The sequence below is a fragment of the Miscanthus floridulus genome, chromosome 14 (assembly GCF_019320115.1).
Source record: "Miscanthus floridulus cultivar M001 chromosome 14, ASM1932011v1, whole genome shotgun sequence".
NCBI classification, from domain to species: domain Eukaryota; kingdom Viridiplantae; phylum Streptophyta; class Magnoliopsida; order Poales; family Poaceae; genus Miscanthus; species Miscanthus floridulus.
Genome location: NC_089593.1, coordinates 62,367,880 through 62,386,032, shown reverse-complemented (window position 1 = coordinate 62,386,032; position 18,153 = coordinate 62,367,880). Strand labels below are relative to the sequence as shown.

The following is an 18,153-nucleotide window of genomic DNA, read 5'->3' as shown; positions in this document are numbered from 1 at the left end:
GGCCCGCGAGTAAGGAGAGAGGACGGCGTGCGCCGTGGCCCCGTGTGGTGACATTGGTGAAAGGGGAGCGCGAGAGGGATTCCAATTCCCACGTTTTGTCTGGGGCCGCGGCAGATTCTGCGGAGCCGTCGGATTTCCGGGGCAGACAGCATGAACAGTCCAGCTGGAATATTCTCTCCTCTTCTGCTCTTCAGATCTGATCATCTGAAGAAGCAGCCGATCCGTGATCCGACTCCCACACGGCTGCTCCGACAACGGATTAGCGGGATGTGATGTCGGGGATGTGATGTGACCGATAAGATGTTTGTTGCTCCTAGCAAACTCGCAACACGCGCTAACAATTTTCTTTTTAACACATCATAGAGAAAATAAATTTGATAAATTATCTCTCGGGTCTTTCTTAGATTTACGCTCTACATTATCGTTTGCAGAGTTATTTAAAAAAATCGCTTTGTATAACTTTGTATCCTCTAATAATTTTTTATATCTTGTTTGTATTCGAGTCATTCTCACTCTCTATCTTGCTAGCGAAAATCTAGAATAGAGAATGTTTATATTTAGAAATCCAATTAAAGAGATTGTTGGAGGGGTTTTTTTTAAAAAAAAACTATCTATTCCTATAAATTAGGAAGTTAGATAAAAAAAATCTCTTAGAGCATCTCCAAGAGTTCTCTACTTTTTTTCTCCTAAAAACTTATAGTTTGGCAACTCCTAAAAAGATTTAGGGAGGAAAAAAGAAAGTCATCTTCAAAAGTTTCTAATAAATGGCATCTAAAAAATCAAATTTAAGACCCACATGAATTATGTTGCCGGTTTGTACCATCATCTGATTCTGATGGACAAGCACATCATCAGTAGCCGACCACAACCAGCCTGGCAGGGCACAGCGAGCCATGGATGGCCACAGCCACAAGAATTCAGAATGCTGCTACTGGCAAGCAGGAGTTGAGACACCGACATGGGTGGATACACTGCCTGCAATCGTGCAGGAGCTGAGTCTTCATTCGTGCAGATTCACGTTGACATGCAAAGCCTGCAGCTTGGTGTCGAGCACCTCGGAGCAAATCTTGCCCATGGTCCCGTAGAAGGCGGCGAGGTCGGAGAGCTGGTTGACGGTCATCTCCGCCATGAGCGCCCGCGCCGCCGCCTCGCGCACGCCACTCACCTTGAGGCTGTTGAGGTACCCCAACGCGTTCCGCACCCCGTGTTCGACTGCACGCACGAACGTCCACACAGGTGTCAGCAGTGTTAGCAACGCGTACGGTTCGGACTTGGCTTTGCCTAGTGCGAGCGCAAGCGAATTTGAGTGATATTACCTCGAGGAACTCGGCGCCGGCTTCGAGGTCGCGCTGCTCCGCCGGGTTGGTGCGGCCGCGCGGAGAGGTACATGTCCTTGGCGAGCGAGAAGCTGCGGGAGATGACCTTGCGCCGCCTCTCCATCTCCTTAATCAGCTTCGGCGGCGCGGGGACGTGGGCGCCACGGGGCAAGTGCGGACCCGCCGCCGTCTTCTCCTGGCACGCGACCACGGCGCGGACGAACTGCTGGTACGCCCTGGCGCAACCGGGGTAGTCGAACTCGTCGCCGGAGCCACCGGGCTTGCGCATGCGCTCCGGGTGGAACCGCGCGGGAGAAGGATCCGCACGACTCAATACCCTCGTAAAGTTACGCGGAAGTGGCTCAAATTTTCTAAGTGCCAAAATATTAGGATGATGGATTAGGAACTGTTGGAGAGAGATTTTTTCTTATTTTTCTAAAACCCAAGTATTAGGAAGGTAAATAGGGAACTCTTGGAAATGCTTTTAGAGGTGCTCTTAGAAGGATTCTAATAAATTGGTAGATGTTTTTTTATTTTCATTGGAGAATGGGAACAGATGGACTTTATAAGAATTTTGATTTTTCAAGATCTTGTGTCTAGAAATACTAAAATAGGTAAACAGGTGATTAAACAAAAACGGTACACCACCGTGTAGCGTTTACACGGTGTTTAAACGGGGTAAACAACCGTTTAGGTAAACAGTGATCATGACTTTAGCAGATCATTCTATTTGCTGATGGTAGCAATGTATAGCGGGCAAATAGGATTATTTTCTCCACTGGCGCACTGGCATTTAGTTTTCGTTAATTGGAATATCAGCAAGGGTAACAAAGCTACTGATTAGTCACAGGATTATTTTTTATAACGATTAGTCACAGGATTGATCTGCTCAGACTACAACAGAAGCTCGAATCACCTCCATACAGATTGTAGAAATTAAGGTGCCACAAATTCTGTTACAGGGTAGATAAGCTACTTGTGGTCTGAATTCAGGAAAAGTTCTTTTCCCCCTAAACAAACGAGCACAAAACTGGAACCTCCTCCAGGTTACAAGTAAAGAACAAGATCTGGATTCTGGAACGACATGTCTATGTCTTGAGCTTCAGGTCTGAGTCTGACGGCAGTGCTCTTCCGCGGTGGTTGAAGATCATGAAATCCAGGTTAGCTGGGAGCAAGACGATCCTGCAGGCATAGTGACAAATGGATTAGAGAACCATAACAGAACTTCTCAATGTAAGGGTAGACACCTACCGAAATACCCATTAAAAAGCTTGGTGTAGGTTCAACTCTTTGTGATAGATGACGCAATACAAGTAAAACAACGATCCTTGAGTAAGCATTGGAGAACAAAATCTAAACTCTGAATGATATGTATTCTTATTTCACAATGTCCACAAAGAAAAGTAGACCAAAAATAAGAAAGACTCCGGTCGTTCAACTGCTACTAGTAGCCATGGCCAAATAAACAGATATTCCAGATATTTCGTAGCCATGGCCAAATAAACAGATATTCCAGATATTTGGAATTAGTGCATGCCAATATAGATTCACATAGGATGACAGTTAACAAATATGGGTTTAGAAAATAGTTATGTGTACAGCATATCACTAATATCATTTGAATATAAAGACAATAAAAAATGTTGCAACATGGATCTAATCTTGATGTCATGCTATAGTCCCACATACACATAATATGAGATCCCCCTCTTCCGATGTACAAACTGCCAGGTGCCACACTGCCATCGCTGAATAAAATTAAGTACTCATGCAGTCAAGACATTTTATGATGATATGAACCCTCTGCTTGAACTATAACCAACATTTCAATGAATTTACTCAGTTTCACAAGTTGCACTATTTAGCCTTCTTTTATTATTTTCTAAGGATCCAAAACTAAGTTGTGTATGAGTGTATCATAACTCCTTAACGTAAGGGGAGACCCCGTACACAGCCAGTGTTCATCATATTAGTGTAGGTTCAACTATATGTAATGGTACAAGTAAAACAGTGATGCTTGACTTCGAGTACACATTGTAGAGTAAAATCTTATTCAGAAAAAGCAAGGATGGTAGAATTTTGTTGACCAATGCACATACCAGAGTTCAGAATCATTTGGGTCACTTTCAGGTTAGTACTATGGTAAAATTTCAGATTAAACTATCATAGCCATATCCCGGAAATGAAAAAAAGAGAGTAAGTGCCAGATTAAACTAGGGGTGGGGGTTTATATTTGTTAATAGTTACTTTTTTTTTTGAGACAGTTACTAGTTACTAGTTGACATGGCAAAATAACACCTCCACCAGTCCACCACAATATTTGAAATCAGTCAAAGTCAAAAGGTTCGCATAGCGAGAGTGAAAAGAATTTAAGAAATAAATGGGAAATGCTCCACATACAACCACTTTGCACACAGGTTGTGCCAATGAGTTTTCCATATAGGTATTTCAACCATTTGATCCTGAGTTCTAGCAAATGGTTGTAAGCGTAGCAGTACTCCAAATAAATAGAGATTTCAAAAATAGTGACACATCTAATACTCAATTCTCAATTTGGCATATATTATTACAGTACCAAATTGATAAAATGACAAAATCAACAAAATATGCAACACAATTTAATCTTGATGCTATGTTATAGCCACATATACAAAAATTGAGATTTTCTTCTTCCAATATACAAACTGGCGGCTGCCAACACTGAACAAAATTAAGTGATTATACAGTCAATATATGGTATGATGAAATAAACCAAATTCTGAATGGCCATAATTGATGTTTGAATGAATTTACTTGTTTCAAATATGTTGCGCTAATTAGGCCCCGTTCGCTTCGCTGAACCGAAACACTGTTCCGGCTGATTTGTTGTGAGAGAAAAACACTGTTCTGGCTGAAAAAACAAGCTGAAAAGTACGGATTATAAGACTAGTGAACATTTGTGTATTCTTGTATTTTAGGTCGAGTGGCTCATGACATTGTAATTTACTGTATGCAAACTCACATAGCAAGACAGGACAAGCTTAGAAAACAATTATGCATACCCAATTCTCAGTTTGTCGCATGCTAGTACAGTATTAAATTGACATAATGGCAATTTAGTTTTTTCCTAGTTTCCAAGGTGTGAGTGTGTGGTGTGTGTTATTGTTTGGGGTTCTTTTCCCCTTTTTATTCTCCTTAATATAATGATACGCAACTCTCCTGCGTGTTCGAGAAAAAATCTTGATGTTATGCTATAGTCTCACATATATACAAAAAGTGAATTTCCCGCTTCCAATCTAACAACTTGCAAGTGCTATCGCTAGGCTAGATAACGTTAAGTTCTTATGCAGTCATAAATGTTATGATGAAATGAACCCAACTCTAAATGACTATATTCAATTTGAATGAACTTATTATGACTTACAAGTTTCGAATATGTTGCAGAATTCAGCATTTTTTTATTATTTTCTATCGATAGAAGCACCAACGAAGGATAAAGAACTGCAAACGGTTGTGTATTTCTGTACTTTAGGTCACGCATGATACTGTAATATATTGTATGCCTGTGCAATAAACTCATGTTAATGATGCATGCACAGCTAGACAAGTGTATTTCTGTACAGAGTCCCACTTTCTGTAATTTGGTTTCCTAGTTCCTGTTCCAGGATTTAGCAATTCCAACTTAGGAAGGAAACTAGTTTCAACTTTTTTAGATTGAAAAAAAAAACGAGATCCAACCTAGAAGGAACTAGGCGGATTTTCATTAAGAAGAGAAATAAGCACCCAAATTCCTGGGTGGTTGGGTGCATGACCAAACCTCCCACCCAACCAGTTGAGCTTGGCTCACTTCCTGGCCTTCTGACTATCAGCTACATTACCACGTAACAAGCTTACAAAATATATACAGAGGACAAGATAGGCTCACCTATTCTCCTCAGAATGTGGGAGCACCGAGAGAAATTACAAAATATATACGGAGGACAAGATAGGCTCACCTATTCTCCTCAGAATGTGGGAGCACAGAGAGAAATTTTGCTGGAACAGCAAGACCCGCCCACATGCACAAGGCCAACCCTAGGAGCAACTCCATCACCACCTGCACGATTAGAAGTAAACCATAAGGGAAGCACACACTCCTTATTTGGTTGATAAAACAAAACAGCAAACTAAAACAAAATGGTTGGCACAAAAGACAGTACAGAAGGATATGCGCATATACATATACACCTCATAACCTCATACGTATCAGAATACCACATGTTCTGTTTTAGTTGCACGCCTAAATCTTTGGACATACTGTAGCTAATGACAAACTTCTCAAATCACATCACTGCATAATTCATAGTTCACACTTACACTACAGTACCAAAAGCCAACACTCTGCAAAATTACCAGTCCGAGCTGCCTAGGTAGCTAGAGATAGACAAGTCTATACACACAACGATTCCAGTATATCGCAAATAGGGAAACTAGATTTAGATAAATAAAAAATCCCCGGTGTTGAGAGTACGTACATCCATGGGCGGCCGCGAGAATTCCTCCTCCGTGATCTTGAGCACCGCGCGGTCTGTAATAAGAAACACACAAAATATCAATCCATCAAAGCTAGCCAGCCACCAACAGCATCTAGTTCGAGCGAATTGTCCAGGAATCTCGCCGGCACTGAAACGCGGATCAATTCTACTGGCGCACTGCTGCCTCGTGAGCCAATCACGCAGCCCTCACACCCGGCCGGTGAAGAGAGCACCAGGGTCACAGAAGCTCGGGAACCAGATCTAAACCCCGTCCCAATTCACTAAAGGCTCAACGGCGGGCTCGATCCGAGAGCGCGGCGGGTCCCGAAGAACCGAGAACCCACCACGGAACAGCAACCCAGAATCAGACGGAAAATCAAAGGCGCCTTCGGGGAACGGAGATCCACGACAAAATTTGATGGGAGCGCGGCGAGGCGATGGGAGAAGGATGGGGATGGAAGAAGGATGGAGCGTACACTGGATGGTGGCGTAGGCGGCGTGGGCGAGGATGGCGCCGCCGAGGAAGCCCACTACGTAGCCGATGCCCATGGCGACTGCCGACTGGGCTTGTGAGGCTGGCTGCTTCTTCCCCCCTGCTCGCCGCGCCTGAACTCCTGACGCTGCGAGCGGGCGAGAGCGCGGACCGGCGGCGGGCGCGTCAGGCACGCACGCACGGCCGAGGGCGCCGGGGGCGAGAGGCACGCGGGGAGGGCGGGGCGCGGGGCGGCAGGCGGTGGACGCGAGAGGAAGTGCGAGGAAGATGGACCCAAGTTCATTGGCTAATAAGGCAAGGGATAGAAAAGACTTTTCTCAAGAGTTGTCTACCCAACGACCATCAGCCGTTAGTTTCGGCTTATTAGCTCTTATCTGGCCCTCGTTTAGTTGGGTCCCAGATTCGGCGCCGCCCGATTTGGGGCTCTACTGTAGTTACAGTAGATTTTCGTTTTTATTTGGTATTAATTGTCTAAACATTGACTAATTAGACTCAAAACGTTCGTCTCGTAAAGTACAACCAAACTGTACAATTAGTTTTTGATTTCGTCAACATTTAGTACTCCATGCATGTACCGCAAGTTTGATGTGACGGGGAATCTTCTTTTTGCATAGTGCCAAATTTAAGAATTTGGTGGAACTAAACAGGGCCCTGACTTATAATTCGCGACTTGAACAATAGTATTTTTCTCTCACACCAAACTAGCCAGCAGTACTTTTGGTCATGGCTTATAAGCTAATTCAGCCGAAATGAACAGGCTGCATGTGTTTTATGCAGTTTCAACACATGAATTTTTTTGCATCATAGAATTAAGATCCAACAGCCTCCAGCCTCCTTCTACCTCCAGCCTTCTTCTACCTTCAGACAATCACAGATCACAAGATCACAGATCTACAAATTACAAGAAATATTTTTTTTCTATACAAGGACAAAAAAAGGTTCCCAATCAGCAGCAGAGGTAACTGCAAGCACCAGGGAGGAGCATTATCCGTCGGACCTGAACGTGTGAGCGGCGTGGCCTCTGTCACGTCGACGACCCGCTCCTTGGAATGCTATTTCGCGATGAGCACAAGGCCAAGAAGATAGTTGAAAAGAGGGAGGGAGAGACGGACAAAAAAATCCATGTGTTTTTTTTTGTGCTAAAACACATGTGTGTTGTATAGCATTTTTGTTTCTCAAACCCCTGTCAATCTAAAATCCAGATCTATGATATGGCGTGCCATGTGAGCAAAATAACCCAAAACATAAAAATTTTTCTCTATACGATAGAATTATAGGAATCATTTTAAAACTAGCATCTCAATGTTCGCTTAAAAAATTAACTATCTCATCTCCTCGACCTGATTTGTTCTCCAACTTGATTCTCTTCTATAACTACCATTAGATTATGAGAGATCTGGAGCGCTTGTACCATCTTATTTAGAGTAGGTTTATCGCCGGTCGGTAGCATTTAGCAACATAGAAATAGTATAATATAAGTAATATAGTTTTTTCTTACCTTCTAAATTCTAATCTACCATTACCTTTATTCCTGTATACCAAAACTGCACACTTGCGAAGCCACATCGCTCATTTTCCATGTCCGTCAGATCACGTGTACATCATCCGCCCAGCCATTAGATTCCCTCACTCAAAGGCGGACCGACCTATAGGGCGAGCTTGGGCGGCCACCCTAGGTCCTCTCAGGTGAGATCCACTAGTACCCCTCCGTTCTCCGGCCGACGACTGAGAGCTCCTAATATGGCTAGAAGGGGGTGAATAGCCTATTTAAAAAACTATAAGATCACTAGAGCAATTTGATTAGTATGATAAATAGTAAAATGTAAATTTGCTCTAGCTCAACAAGGGTTGCAAGCCACCTATCCAACAATTCTAGTTACTATAATCACTAGGCACATAAATGGCTAAGTCACTACTCACTAAGAGCTCTCACACTTGCTACATTAAAGAGCTCTACTAGATGATCTTAAGCTACAAAGCAAGCTCTCAATTCTAGCTACACTAAAAAACTTGCTACAACTAGTTTGCAGAAATATAAACAAATGAGTAGGGTGATTATACCGTCACATAGAGAAGTAAACCAATCACAAGATGAATACCAATTCAATCATCGAGAGAATACCAAAGGGCAAGAGACAACCAATTTTTCTCTCGAGGTTCACGTGCTTGCTAGCACACTAGTCCCCATTGTGTCGACCAACACTTGGTGGTTCAACGACTAAAAGGTGTTGTACGAATCTCGTCCACACACTTGGATACCGCAAGAATCTACCCTTAAGTGAGGTAACTCAATAACACGAGCAATTTACTAGAGCTACCTTGTGGCTCTCTATCGGGGAAGGTGCAACACCCCTCACAATCACCGGAGCCGGCCACGAACAATCACTAGCTCATGCCGAAGCTCCTTCGCTGCTCCAAGCCGTCTAGGTGGCGGCAACCATCAAGAGAAACAAGAAAACCACAGCCACAACGATCCCCAAGTGCCACTAAATACAATCACTCAAGCAAATACACTTAGAATCACTCACAGTCTCACTATGATGATGAATTAATGATGGAGATGAGTAGGAGGTGTTTGCTTAGACTCTGTCAAAGTGCCAAGAAAGTGAGCCTAGGCCCGGCCAAAACATATTTATAGGCGCCCCTCGAAATAGAGTTGTTGGCCAGCCGTGAGCCGATCGGACGCACCTGACCGGACGCTACTCCACGTCAGGTCGCCTGAGTCCAGTCACTAGATGGCTACCATGCGTCCCTTATTCAAATCTCATACGTCGATCTATAACGGTCAAGTGGACAGGCGCCCTAGGGTTAAGTCATGACTAGACTCACAGAAGGAACGACTGGACTCTAGAGTACTCATCGTCAGGTCGAATCTAGGGAGGTTCTAGAGCTGTTTTCTATTGACCAGACACGTCAGGTCATAGGTGACTTGACGTGCCCATGCGTCCGGTCAGTGCACCGCTCATGCGCGTGCTCGCCCAAGGCTGACGTCACGATACGTCAACACGCACCTAACTCAGAGCCTGCGATCGATCGCCACAACGTGCCTACGTCCGATTGTGCCACCGAGCGGCTTCTCCTCTCCTTGAGATAACCAGACGCGCCTGCTGCATCAAGTCCCAACGTCAGATCACTCGCAGGCCTTCTTGGCTAGAGCTACGCGCTATGACTGACGCGACACTAGAGTCAAGTCCAGCATCTAGTGCAGCGTCCGATCAGAGACCGACACCGCCTTTTCTTTTTCTATCTCCTCAAACACTTCATCCTTGCTTCCATCTTGCTAACCATAAAGTGTAGAACTTATGCGCACGTGTGTTAGCATTTTACAAGGGTCAAAGTTAGCACACTAGGTTCCTAAATGCATATGCAAAAGTCATGTCACCTAGTGGCACTCGATAAACCGTTTAGCCAAAGATTTCCCCTCTTTATAGTACGGCTATCGATCCTAAGTCACTCACACCCTCTATGGTGTTTTGAGTACAAAACAAAAACCTATCATATACATTTGCCTTGATCATCTCGGTTTTTGTTTTTCTCTTTCTTCTTTTCCAAGTTGAGCTTGATCATCATCATTTCATGTCCACCTTCATCACCATGGACCTCATCTTGCTCAAGCACTTGGATTGGACCAACCTAGCTCATATCATAACTCATGACAAAGGTTAGTGCTAGGTTTCATCAATTATCCAAAACCAAACTAGGGCTTTCAGCAACGATGTCCGTCGAGCGAGCCAGCGAGCGTAGTCATGAGTTCGTTAGGTGCGTGAGGTTGAAGAAGATACGCCCTGCTGGGCCATGTGGCAAATAAGGTTGTAGGGTCAAGGTGACGGACTAGAGGGAGGTGAATAGTCCTTTCTAAAATTAAACGCGCCGGCTAACCGAAACAAATATGAAATTTAAACTATAGGTCTAGCCAAGACTACACCCCTCTATCTAGGTTCATAAGCACCTTATAAAGATTTTAAAGAGGCAACAAAGGTGTTAGGCTAGCTAGTGCTCACCTATCCAATTCTAGCTTGCAAGGTCACACAAACCTATGCAACTAGTACTTTAAGCAAACCAGGGAGCACCTACACAATCTAGTAAGCAAAAGTACAAAGCCACCTAAGCTCACTAGCAATGCTCAATAACAAGGCTACACAAGCCAAATTAGAGAGCGCAAATTACTTAGCTACACAAACTAAGCAATGTAACTAACAAGGTTACTCAAACCAAATTAGGCACACCCCTCTATCTAAGTTCACAAGCACCTTATCAAGATCCTAATTAGACTAAAAAGGTGTTAGGCTAGCTAGAGCTCACCTAAACAATTCTAGAGCAAGGTCACACAAACCTATGCACTAGCAATTCAACCAATGGGAGAGCTCCTGCACAATACTCAATAACAAGGCTACACAAGCCAAATTAGAGAGCTCAAATTACTTAGCTACATAAACTAAGCAATGTGACTAATAAGGTTACTAAAACCAAATTAGCCACGCAAGGGAGCTACTTCTATGCTACACAAGCAAGAAGGTAATTAGCAAGCTACACAAGCTAACTAATTATAGGAGCAACTACACAAGCACAATATATATGAAAGTAAATACAAGCTTGTGTATGGGATCACAAACCAATGGGAAGAAGATGACACGGTGATTTTTATCCTGAGGTTCACATGTTTGCTAACACGCTAGTCCTCGTTGAGACAAGCTCCAAGGTTGCCGCCGGTCCTCTTGCTAGTGGTGACCCACAAGTCACACTCTCCCACGTGGAGTGCTTACCACAAGCTCTAGCACTTGACCTAGCCAAACCACTTGTCGCCCTTCGCGTCTCGCTCTACTAGAGTTCCTCTTCGTGACTCCCGCAGGATGAGCACAATACCCCTCACAATCTCTTCTCTGGAGCACCGCACAATCTTCTTTGTGTGCTTTAATGGAGATCACTACCAAGCCATCTAGGAGGTAGCAACCTCCAAGAGTAACAAGCACCATCGGCTTACAACTCGATCACCTAGTGCCAACACTTGCAATCTCTCATGCACCGCACTAGAATCGTTCTCTCACTTAGCGGATATGATTAGCACTAATCACAAGTGAGTTTGAGGGCTCCCTAGCACTCTCACACAAGGACACTAAGTCCCCAAGGTGCCAAGCCCATCAAATGGCCGGCCACCCCCTCTATTTATAGAGGGAGGCCTCAAACTAGCCGTTTGGACGCGTGGTGAAAAGTGTACTACGGATAGTCCACCCTTATAGGCCCAGATAGTCCGCCCTTATGTTGAAACTAGCCGTTAGGTTCTTTAGTGGTCACCCCAGACAGTCTGCCCCTTAGGGCCTAGACAGTTTGTCGTTCACCTAAAACTAGCCGTTGGAGTCCAAACGGTAACCGCGGATAGTTCAGAAATTATAGGCGGACAGTCCACCGTTAAAACCAGAGAACATGTCCAGAACCTATCCAGAACATCTGTTCCTCAAAAATTAGCCAGCGGACAGCCCATCCTTATAGGACTGGATAGTCCGCCGTTGATTTCCAACAGCCTGGACAGAGTTTCCAGCAACTCTGCATGCCATCGATTTTAGCCGGTGGACAGTCCGTCACCTAGGCACGGATAGTGTGTCGTTCACCTATCAGCCCATGAATAGTGCAAGCGTCGCGTCCGATGTCCTCCAACCCTCAGCGTTCGAGGACTGTGGATAGTCCACTACCATAGGGCAAACAATCCGCCAATGTCTAGAAAGCAATCTAAGCTCTCTATGACCTCCTCTTCGCTTCTAACTTCTTCTCCTTTGCAAATGTGTTAACACCACCAAGTGATACACCACCTTGTGCATGTATGTTAGTTTTTTCACAAATATTTTTCCAAAGGATTAGCACTCTTCTTGCCACGCCACTTGATCCTAGCAACTATGCAAAGTTAGATCACTCAAGTGGCACTAGATGACCGATATGCAAACAAGTTTGCCCCTCTTGATAGTATGACCATCTATCCTAAACCCGGTCATTAACTTCTCTACTCACCTATGACCGGTGAAATGAAATGCCCTATAGGTTATATCTTTGCCTTGCGCATTCCATTACATCTCCTCCAATGTCGATGCAACACATGCATCAACACGATCAACAATGATATTATCCACTTCATATCATCATGTGACCTTATTGGTTCATTGATCTTGACCTCACTTGATCTTCACCATTACATCGGTCCATCGGCGCCAAGTCTTTGCTCAAGCATCCCACCACGCGGTCCAACGCTTCAAAGCCTTCGACTTGTACTTCACTCTTGCAGCCGTTCCATCTAGCCAAGCCTCATCTTGATCTTCTCCACTTTAGTCACATGACTCCATGACATGACTCATATGCAATGAGCCCCTTCATTACATATTCACCTATGGACTAATTTCCTATGTATCTCATATTTAAATACATTAGTCTATCTAGATTGTCACTCAATTACCAAAACCAAACAAGGACCTTTCAAAGGCCCATCCCCACCCCAGTCCTCAATGGTTGTGGCCCCTTTTGTGTCCCAATGGAAATAGGGCTTGGCACAAGGCAAGTTATAGGGGCCAGGGGCGCACGTGCATTCGCTCAATTACTCGCATCGTAGCTCAGAAGCTCGACGGCGGCACTCCAATCCAACTGGCGGTGGCGCTCCACTGATCTAGGCTGATGGTCGAGCTTCCTACCTCTCCTCCCCGGCACCCCATCCATAGCCCCTAGCCCCCTACACCGGTGGCCAGTGAGCAGCGACAAGTGGCCCTGCGCACAGCTGCGCTCGGGCGGTCGAGGACATCGTCACCTGCAAGGAGCAGAAGATGGATGTGGGAGGAGATGAAGCGATTGGGGGAAGAGATGAAGCTAGAGCCGGCGATGCATCTAGCACGGCGAGGAGGCCAGTAGCTCCAAATCCATTGAGCCAGAAGTGGTATAAGAAAATAGGTGATGCCATTAATCCATTATCTATTACAAATTGTTAGTCAATTAAATAGATAGGGATTGATCTCTGACTAGTGAATGATGTGTGGTTTAAGGACTTGACTTTGTGCTACATTGAGAAGGAGATTTTTACAAAACTTGATCCTAAGAAAATTAAGAGGACACATTTCAATTCATGAAAGATCGGAAGACGAGTTTACCTCCAAACCGGCCTCGATGTTCTTAGAGTTATAGGGTCGATGTCCTACAATGTTTGACATTTTTTACATATTCCCTCACTTGTCACTTACTCATTACTAAATATATTTTAATTGCAAGTTGTTTATGCTTTTTTCTTTTGATCATTTGTTGACTATAAAACAAAAAATCTCCATATGTGATCTTCATGTGAAAGGTAATCATGTTCCAACTTCTTATGTACCTTTTGTTTGTTGAATTATATATTAGAACATAATTGTTATGTGACATTAGAATATAGATATGATATACATACATAGTTAGACCTATATATTGGTCAAGTTTTGTATCTGTACATACTGATCCGCCTAGCTCATATTTTCGGCTAGGTCCGCCACTGCCCTTGCTCCTTTGCCAGTTTCATGTGTACATGTTTCGTGCGCCTTCTCCAACCACTGAGGCTACGGTCCCCATAGTCCCACAAACCTTATCCTCACTTTCTCATACGCCATTGCTCTAGAAACATCCACAACCTCTGCTCCTAGTGCTCACCTGTGTGGTTCTCCTCGCCTCCCCATATGTCGCCGCAGACACCTCCTCACTGTGCGTGCCTAGGCCATAGTCTTGTCACCTCACGCCCTCCTCCTCGCTTGCCTGCATAGCAACTCCAGCGATGGCAGCTACCTCCCTAGCGTAGTCCTCCTCACTACGCACGTCTGGGCTATAGTCGCGTCACCCCGCACCCTCCTCATCACATGCCTGCTCAGCAGCTCCATCGATGGCGTCCATCTCCCTCAGCAGCAGCCATGGCGAACTACCATCGGGAGGGTAACACATGGAGGAGACATGAAAATAGATGATGTAGAACCTCTTCGGAAATCAGTCGGTAGATGAGGACAATGCGAACGACGATAGCCACCAGCCACGGTCGCCCCCGTAGTTGCGCAACCAAGAGATAGACGATGATGCTTATGACGATGAGGAGTACAGTGCCCGCAGCCACGTGCATGGCCGCCATGGCGGAGGGCACTCCGTAAGCCTGCTCGTCTCCCTCTTCCCTATGATTCTGATTTGTCTCGACTACTTTGTTAGTTCATCGTTGGACCTACGGGCTAGGGTTTTGGTTTCCAGATTTGGGCAGGATGTAGTGTTTTTTTGGGGAGGTATACAGTCCATGTGGAGTGTGAGGATTAAGATGCCCAAGGGGTGGTGAATTGGGCTAATTCTAATTTTTTTACAATAATTAAGCCCTGCACTTAGCCCATTTCACCCCTAGTGCCTAAATGTGTTCTCTATTGATCTTTTGCACAAAAGTTTTGCACCCTAGGTTCCAATCCTACTATAGCATGGCAATTTTAAGAATGTAAAGACATGAATTGAATTGCTCAAAAGTAAATGCTCAAAGTAAAGAGAGGGAGAGAAACACTGTGATGTTTTTCTAAGGTATCAGAGAGTCGCCACTCCCCACCAGTACTCATTGGAGAATCTGCGCAAGGGTGTAGCTCTCCCTTAATCTGCACAAAGATCAAGTGCTCTCTATGGGCTGATTCTTCAACACTCTATTGCGGTGAATTGCCCACAACCGTTCACACCATGAGTTGGGTCATCCACAAGCTCCGTCGGATGATAACCAAGCTTCCAATCACCACCGAGCCATCTAGGTGATGGCGATCACCAAGAGTAACAAGCATAAACTCTCTCTTGACCAAGACAAGCCTAATGAGAAAGGTAGATATACACTTGCTACTCCCTATGCACTAATGAGGTCCTTAATCTTGGATTATCAAATCTCAATCACCCCACTAGGCTATTGCTCTTCATTGCACTCCAAAGTGTTTTCTTAGCTGAACAAATGGGAAAGAGAGCTAAGTTGGACGAGTAGGAGAAGTATTTATACTCCCCACTTCAAAACATACCCGTTGGGGTCCAACTCAGCAAATTCAGGGTGACCAGACGCTCTTGTCAGAGTGACCGGACACGTCTGGTCAGTATCCAATGATAACTCAGCCTAGGCATTCGGTTTTAACCAACGATTCGGTTCAGTTTCTTCAGTTTTCCAAAATTTCGGTTTCCAAAAAATGACCCCTGATCGGTTTGCTAAAATTCCAAAAACCGACCAATTTTGGTTTGGTTTTTCGGTTAAAACCGAATAAACCGATGCAAGAAAACATCAGTCATGATTTATAACTGATAGCATAGCACAATACAAACTTGCACAGCATAGTATATTATTTGAAGACTCAAGACTGTTATAAACTTAACAATTCAATGCTCAAATCAAATATTACAAATTTGTAGTTCATTCTTGATAATAAACCACAGTACTCTATCAGTTTTGATAAACAATAGGAAAAAAATAGGTTCCAGCCAGCAGGACTACCGACTATTCGGTTTCTTGGTACTTTGGTTCAGTATGGCATAGAAACCGAAGCCGAACACTGAACTTCACAGAACTGGAAACCAAAACCGAACCGAAAAACCGAACTACCGACTATTCGGTTTGGTTTTGGTTCGATGTTTGGTTTTCGGTGAAAAAGTGCCCTGGGTGAACGACAACAATGCGCTAGAGAGCCATTGTAGTGACCAAACTCAACACGGGGTCTGGTTGACCCCGACCTGACGTGTTAGGTCATCGATTTTCCCCTCTAGACCCTGAAGTGGACCGTGATGCCTAAGAGGGGGGGTGAATTAGGCAACTTAAAATTCTAACTCTAAACTATGGCCTCTTTTTCTAATCTTAGCAAAACCTATGTAAAAGACAAACTATCTAAATGTGCAACTATGGTTTTGCTAATGTGTTTGTCGGTGTCTCGGACCGGGGGGTCCTCAATCGACTAGTGAATTTGTTCTGCGTGCTCCCGATTCCGGATGGTGATGTAAAGAGACACAAGATTTATACTGGTTTGGGCAATCGGTGCCCTATGTCCAGTCTGAGAGATCGAACTTGTATTCCTTGCACCGAAGTGCTCGTAGTAGGGGGTTACAAGCTAAGGGAGAGAAGGAACTAGTCCCAGGTCTCAGTAGAGTGTCGTGTGGGCCGTCTGAGACGTTGCTCTCAAGCAGCTAGAATGTGTGCGTGTGTGTTACCCAGTCTCCCCCTCCCTAAGTGGCCCAAGTCCTCTCCTTTTATAGTTGAAGGGAGGACAAGGACAGTACATGTATTACTATGCGGCGTCGTGCCAATAGGGGTGGCACGTCCGAGCCCTATGGCCTGTTCCTGTGGCGGCGTGGTCGTAGGAGTGGTCCATCCTTAGAGTACTGGGGCGGCGTGGTTGTCCCATCAGATCCTGTGCGTCATGGGAGCCCCGGGAATGCCTCGGAGCGGACATGGCGGCGAATGTGCAAGCCACTGTGGATAGACTGTGCGCGAGGCCGAGACTTGGTCGGTGCCGAGGCTTGCACTGCGGTGGGGGGGGGGTCTCGGCAGGCACGAACCCCAAGATCACCGAGGCCATGGTGTACAGTGCCGAGGCCTTATGCGGGCGGCTGATCGTGGGTACAGCGTTAGGACACAGTGGCCGGTAATCCCCGTTGTACCCTGTCCCAGCCGGTATGGCGCTGATCGTGGACACAGTGTTAGGACACAGTGGCCAGTAATCCTCGCCGTGCCCTGTCCTGGCCGGTATGGCACTGATGCGACCTCGGGTCACGTCGGCCATTCTGTGGCGTTGAGCCACTGTCCGACTGAGATTGTGGGAGTGGTTAAAAGTATTAATGAGACGTGACGCGCTATTGGGGGGGTCGACCGAGGCGGGGGGCGACGGGCTACAGATGAACCGGCCTCGAGCGGTACGGAGAATGAGGCCTCACGTGAGACAGAGATCAGGCTCCTTGCCGAGGTCTCGAGCGAGAGGCCTCGCGTGACACGGAGAATGCACCTCCTGCTGAGGCCTTCTGTGGAGAGCCTCGGGCGAGGCGGAGACGGCGTTCCCTGCCGAGGCCTTCTCCGGAGAGCCTCGGGTGAAGCGGAGTTTGCGTCAGGATGCCGAGACCTCCTGCTCGAGGCTCGAGGCGAGGAGGAGGAGGACCCAGTGGGCTCGGTCGTGGCGGGTGAGGGGCCCACGACTTGCCTTCTAGTTTTTATTTATTAGATGGGACTTTAGCGACCCTTTCGATGTTTGCTTGGGGTACCCCGTTCTAAGGTACCCGACACTTGGGGTACCCCATTCTAAGGTACCCGACAGTGTTGCTATCTCTACCGCAAAAGGAGTAATGCAATCAATGTAAATGCGGAAGCTAAAGAGCAAGGTAGAGATATGCAAACTCCCATCGATGACTTTGATATTTTTACTGGGGTATCGAGAAGTGCGCAAGCTTCCCCCTAGTCCTCGTTGGAGCCCCTCGCAAGGAATCCCTCGCAAGGGCCAAGCTCCTAGTCGGGTAACTCCGTGGATAGCCTCGGGCCTTCCCCACACGTAAGTGGGTCTCCGACGTGCCTTCTGGCAAGCCTCTCCCAGATGCTCCCTGCTGTCTTCACTATCAAGCTTTCGACCGAAACGCCACAGGCCTTGTTCCCTTCGGTACACGGTGGCGGCCACACCACAAATGAGGTTGGTGTGATCTCGCAAGACTGCAAGCCCCTCCGATGTACAACAATGATGCGCGCAAGCACCGAGTGGTAAGAGGTATGCAAACCTCACTAAACACTAGGCCTAAACCTAGAGCAAGCGCATAAGCGGTGGTTTAATCAACCTAAGCACTTCGCAAAGCACCTACGCTAATCACCTAATAAAACACTAAGCACTATACAAGT

The 18,153-nt window shown here is 45.7% G+C and overlaps 2 protein-coding genes across 2 annotated transcripts; both read right to left on the bottom strand.

The window, feature by feature from the left end:
- Positions 1–1,000: 1,000 nt before the first annotated feature.
- LOC136503550 (putative glutamine amidotransferase GAT1_2.1) lies at positions 1,001–1,605 on the bottom strand. Its single transcript, XM_066498591.1, has 2 exons — positions 1,317–1,605; positions 1,001–1,212 (listed from the first exon to the last, which is right to left on the bottom strand). The coding sequence occupies exons 1-2, from the start codon at positions 1,603–1,605 to the stop codon at positions 1,001–1,003; spliced, it is 501 nt and encodes a 166-aa protein (XP_066354688.1).
- A 534-nt stretch (positions 1,606–2,139) lies between these two features.
- LOC136504420 (membrane magnesium transporter-like) lies at positions 2,140–6,589 on the bottom strand. The gene is made up of 4 exons (XM_066499337.1): positions 6,286–6,589; positions 5,810–5,862; positions 5,291–5,391; positions 2,140–2,498 (listed from the first exon to the last, which is right to left on the bottom strand). Exons 1-4 carry the CDS (start codon positions 6,356–6,358, stop codon positions 2,405–2,407), a joined length of 321 nt encoding a protein of 106 aa, XP_066355434.1. The 5' UTR covers positions 6,359–6,589; the 3' UTR covers positions 2,140–2,404.
- Between the last annotated feature and the right edge of the window lie 11,564 nt (positions 6,590–18,153).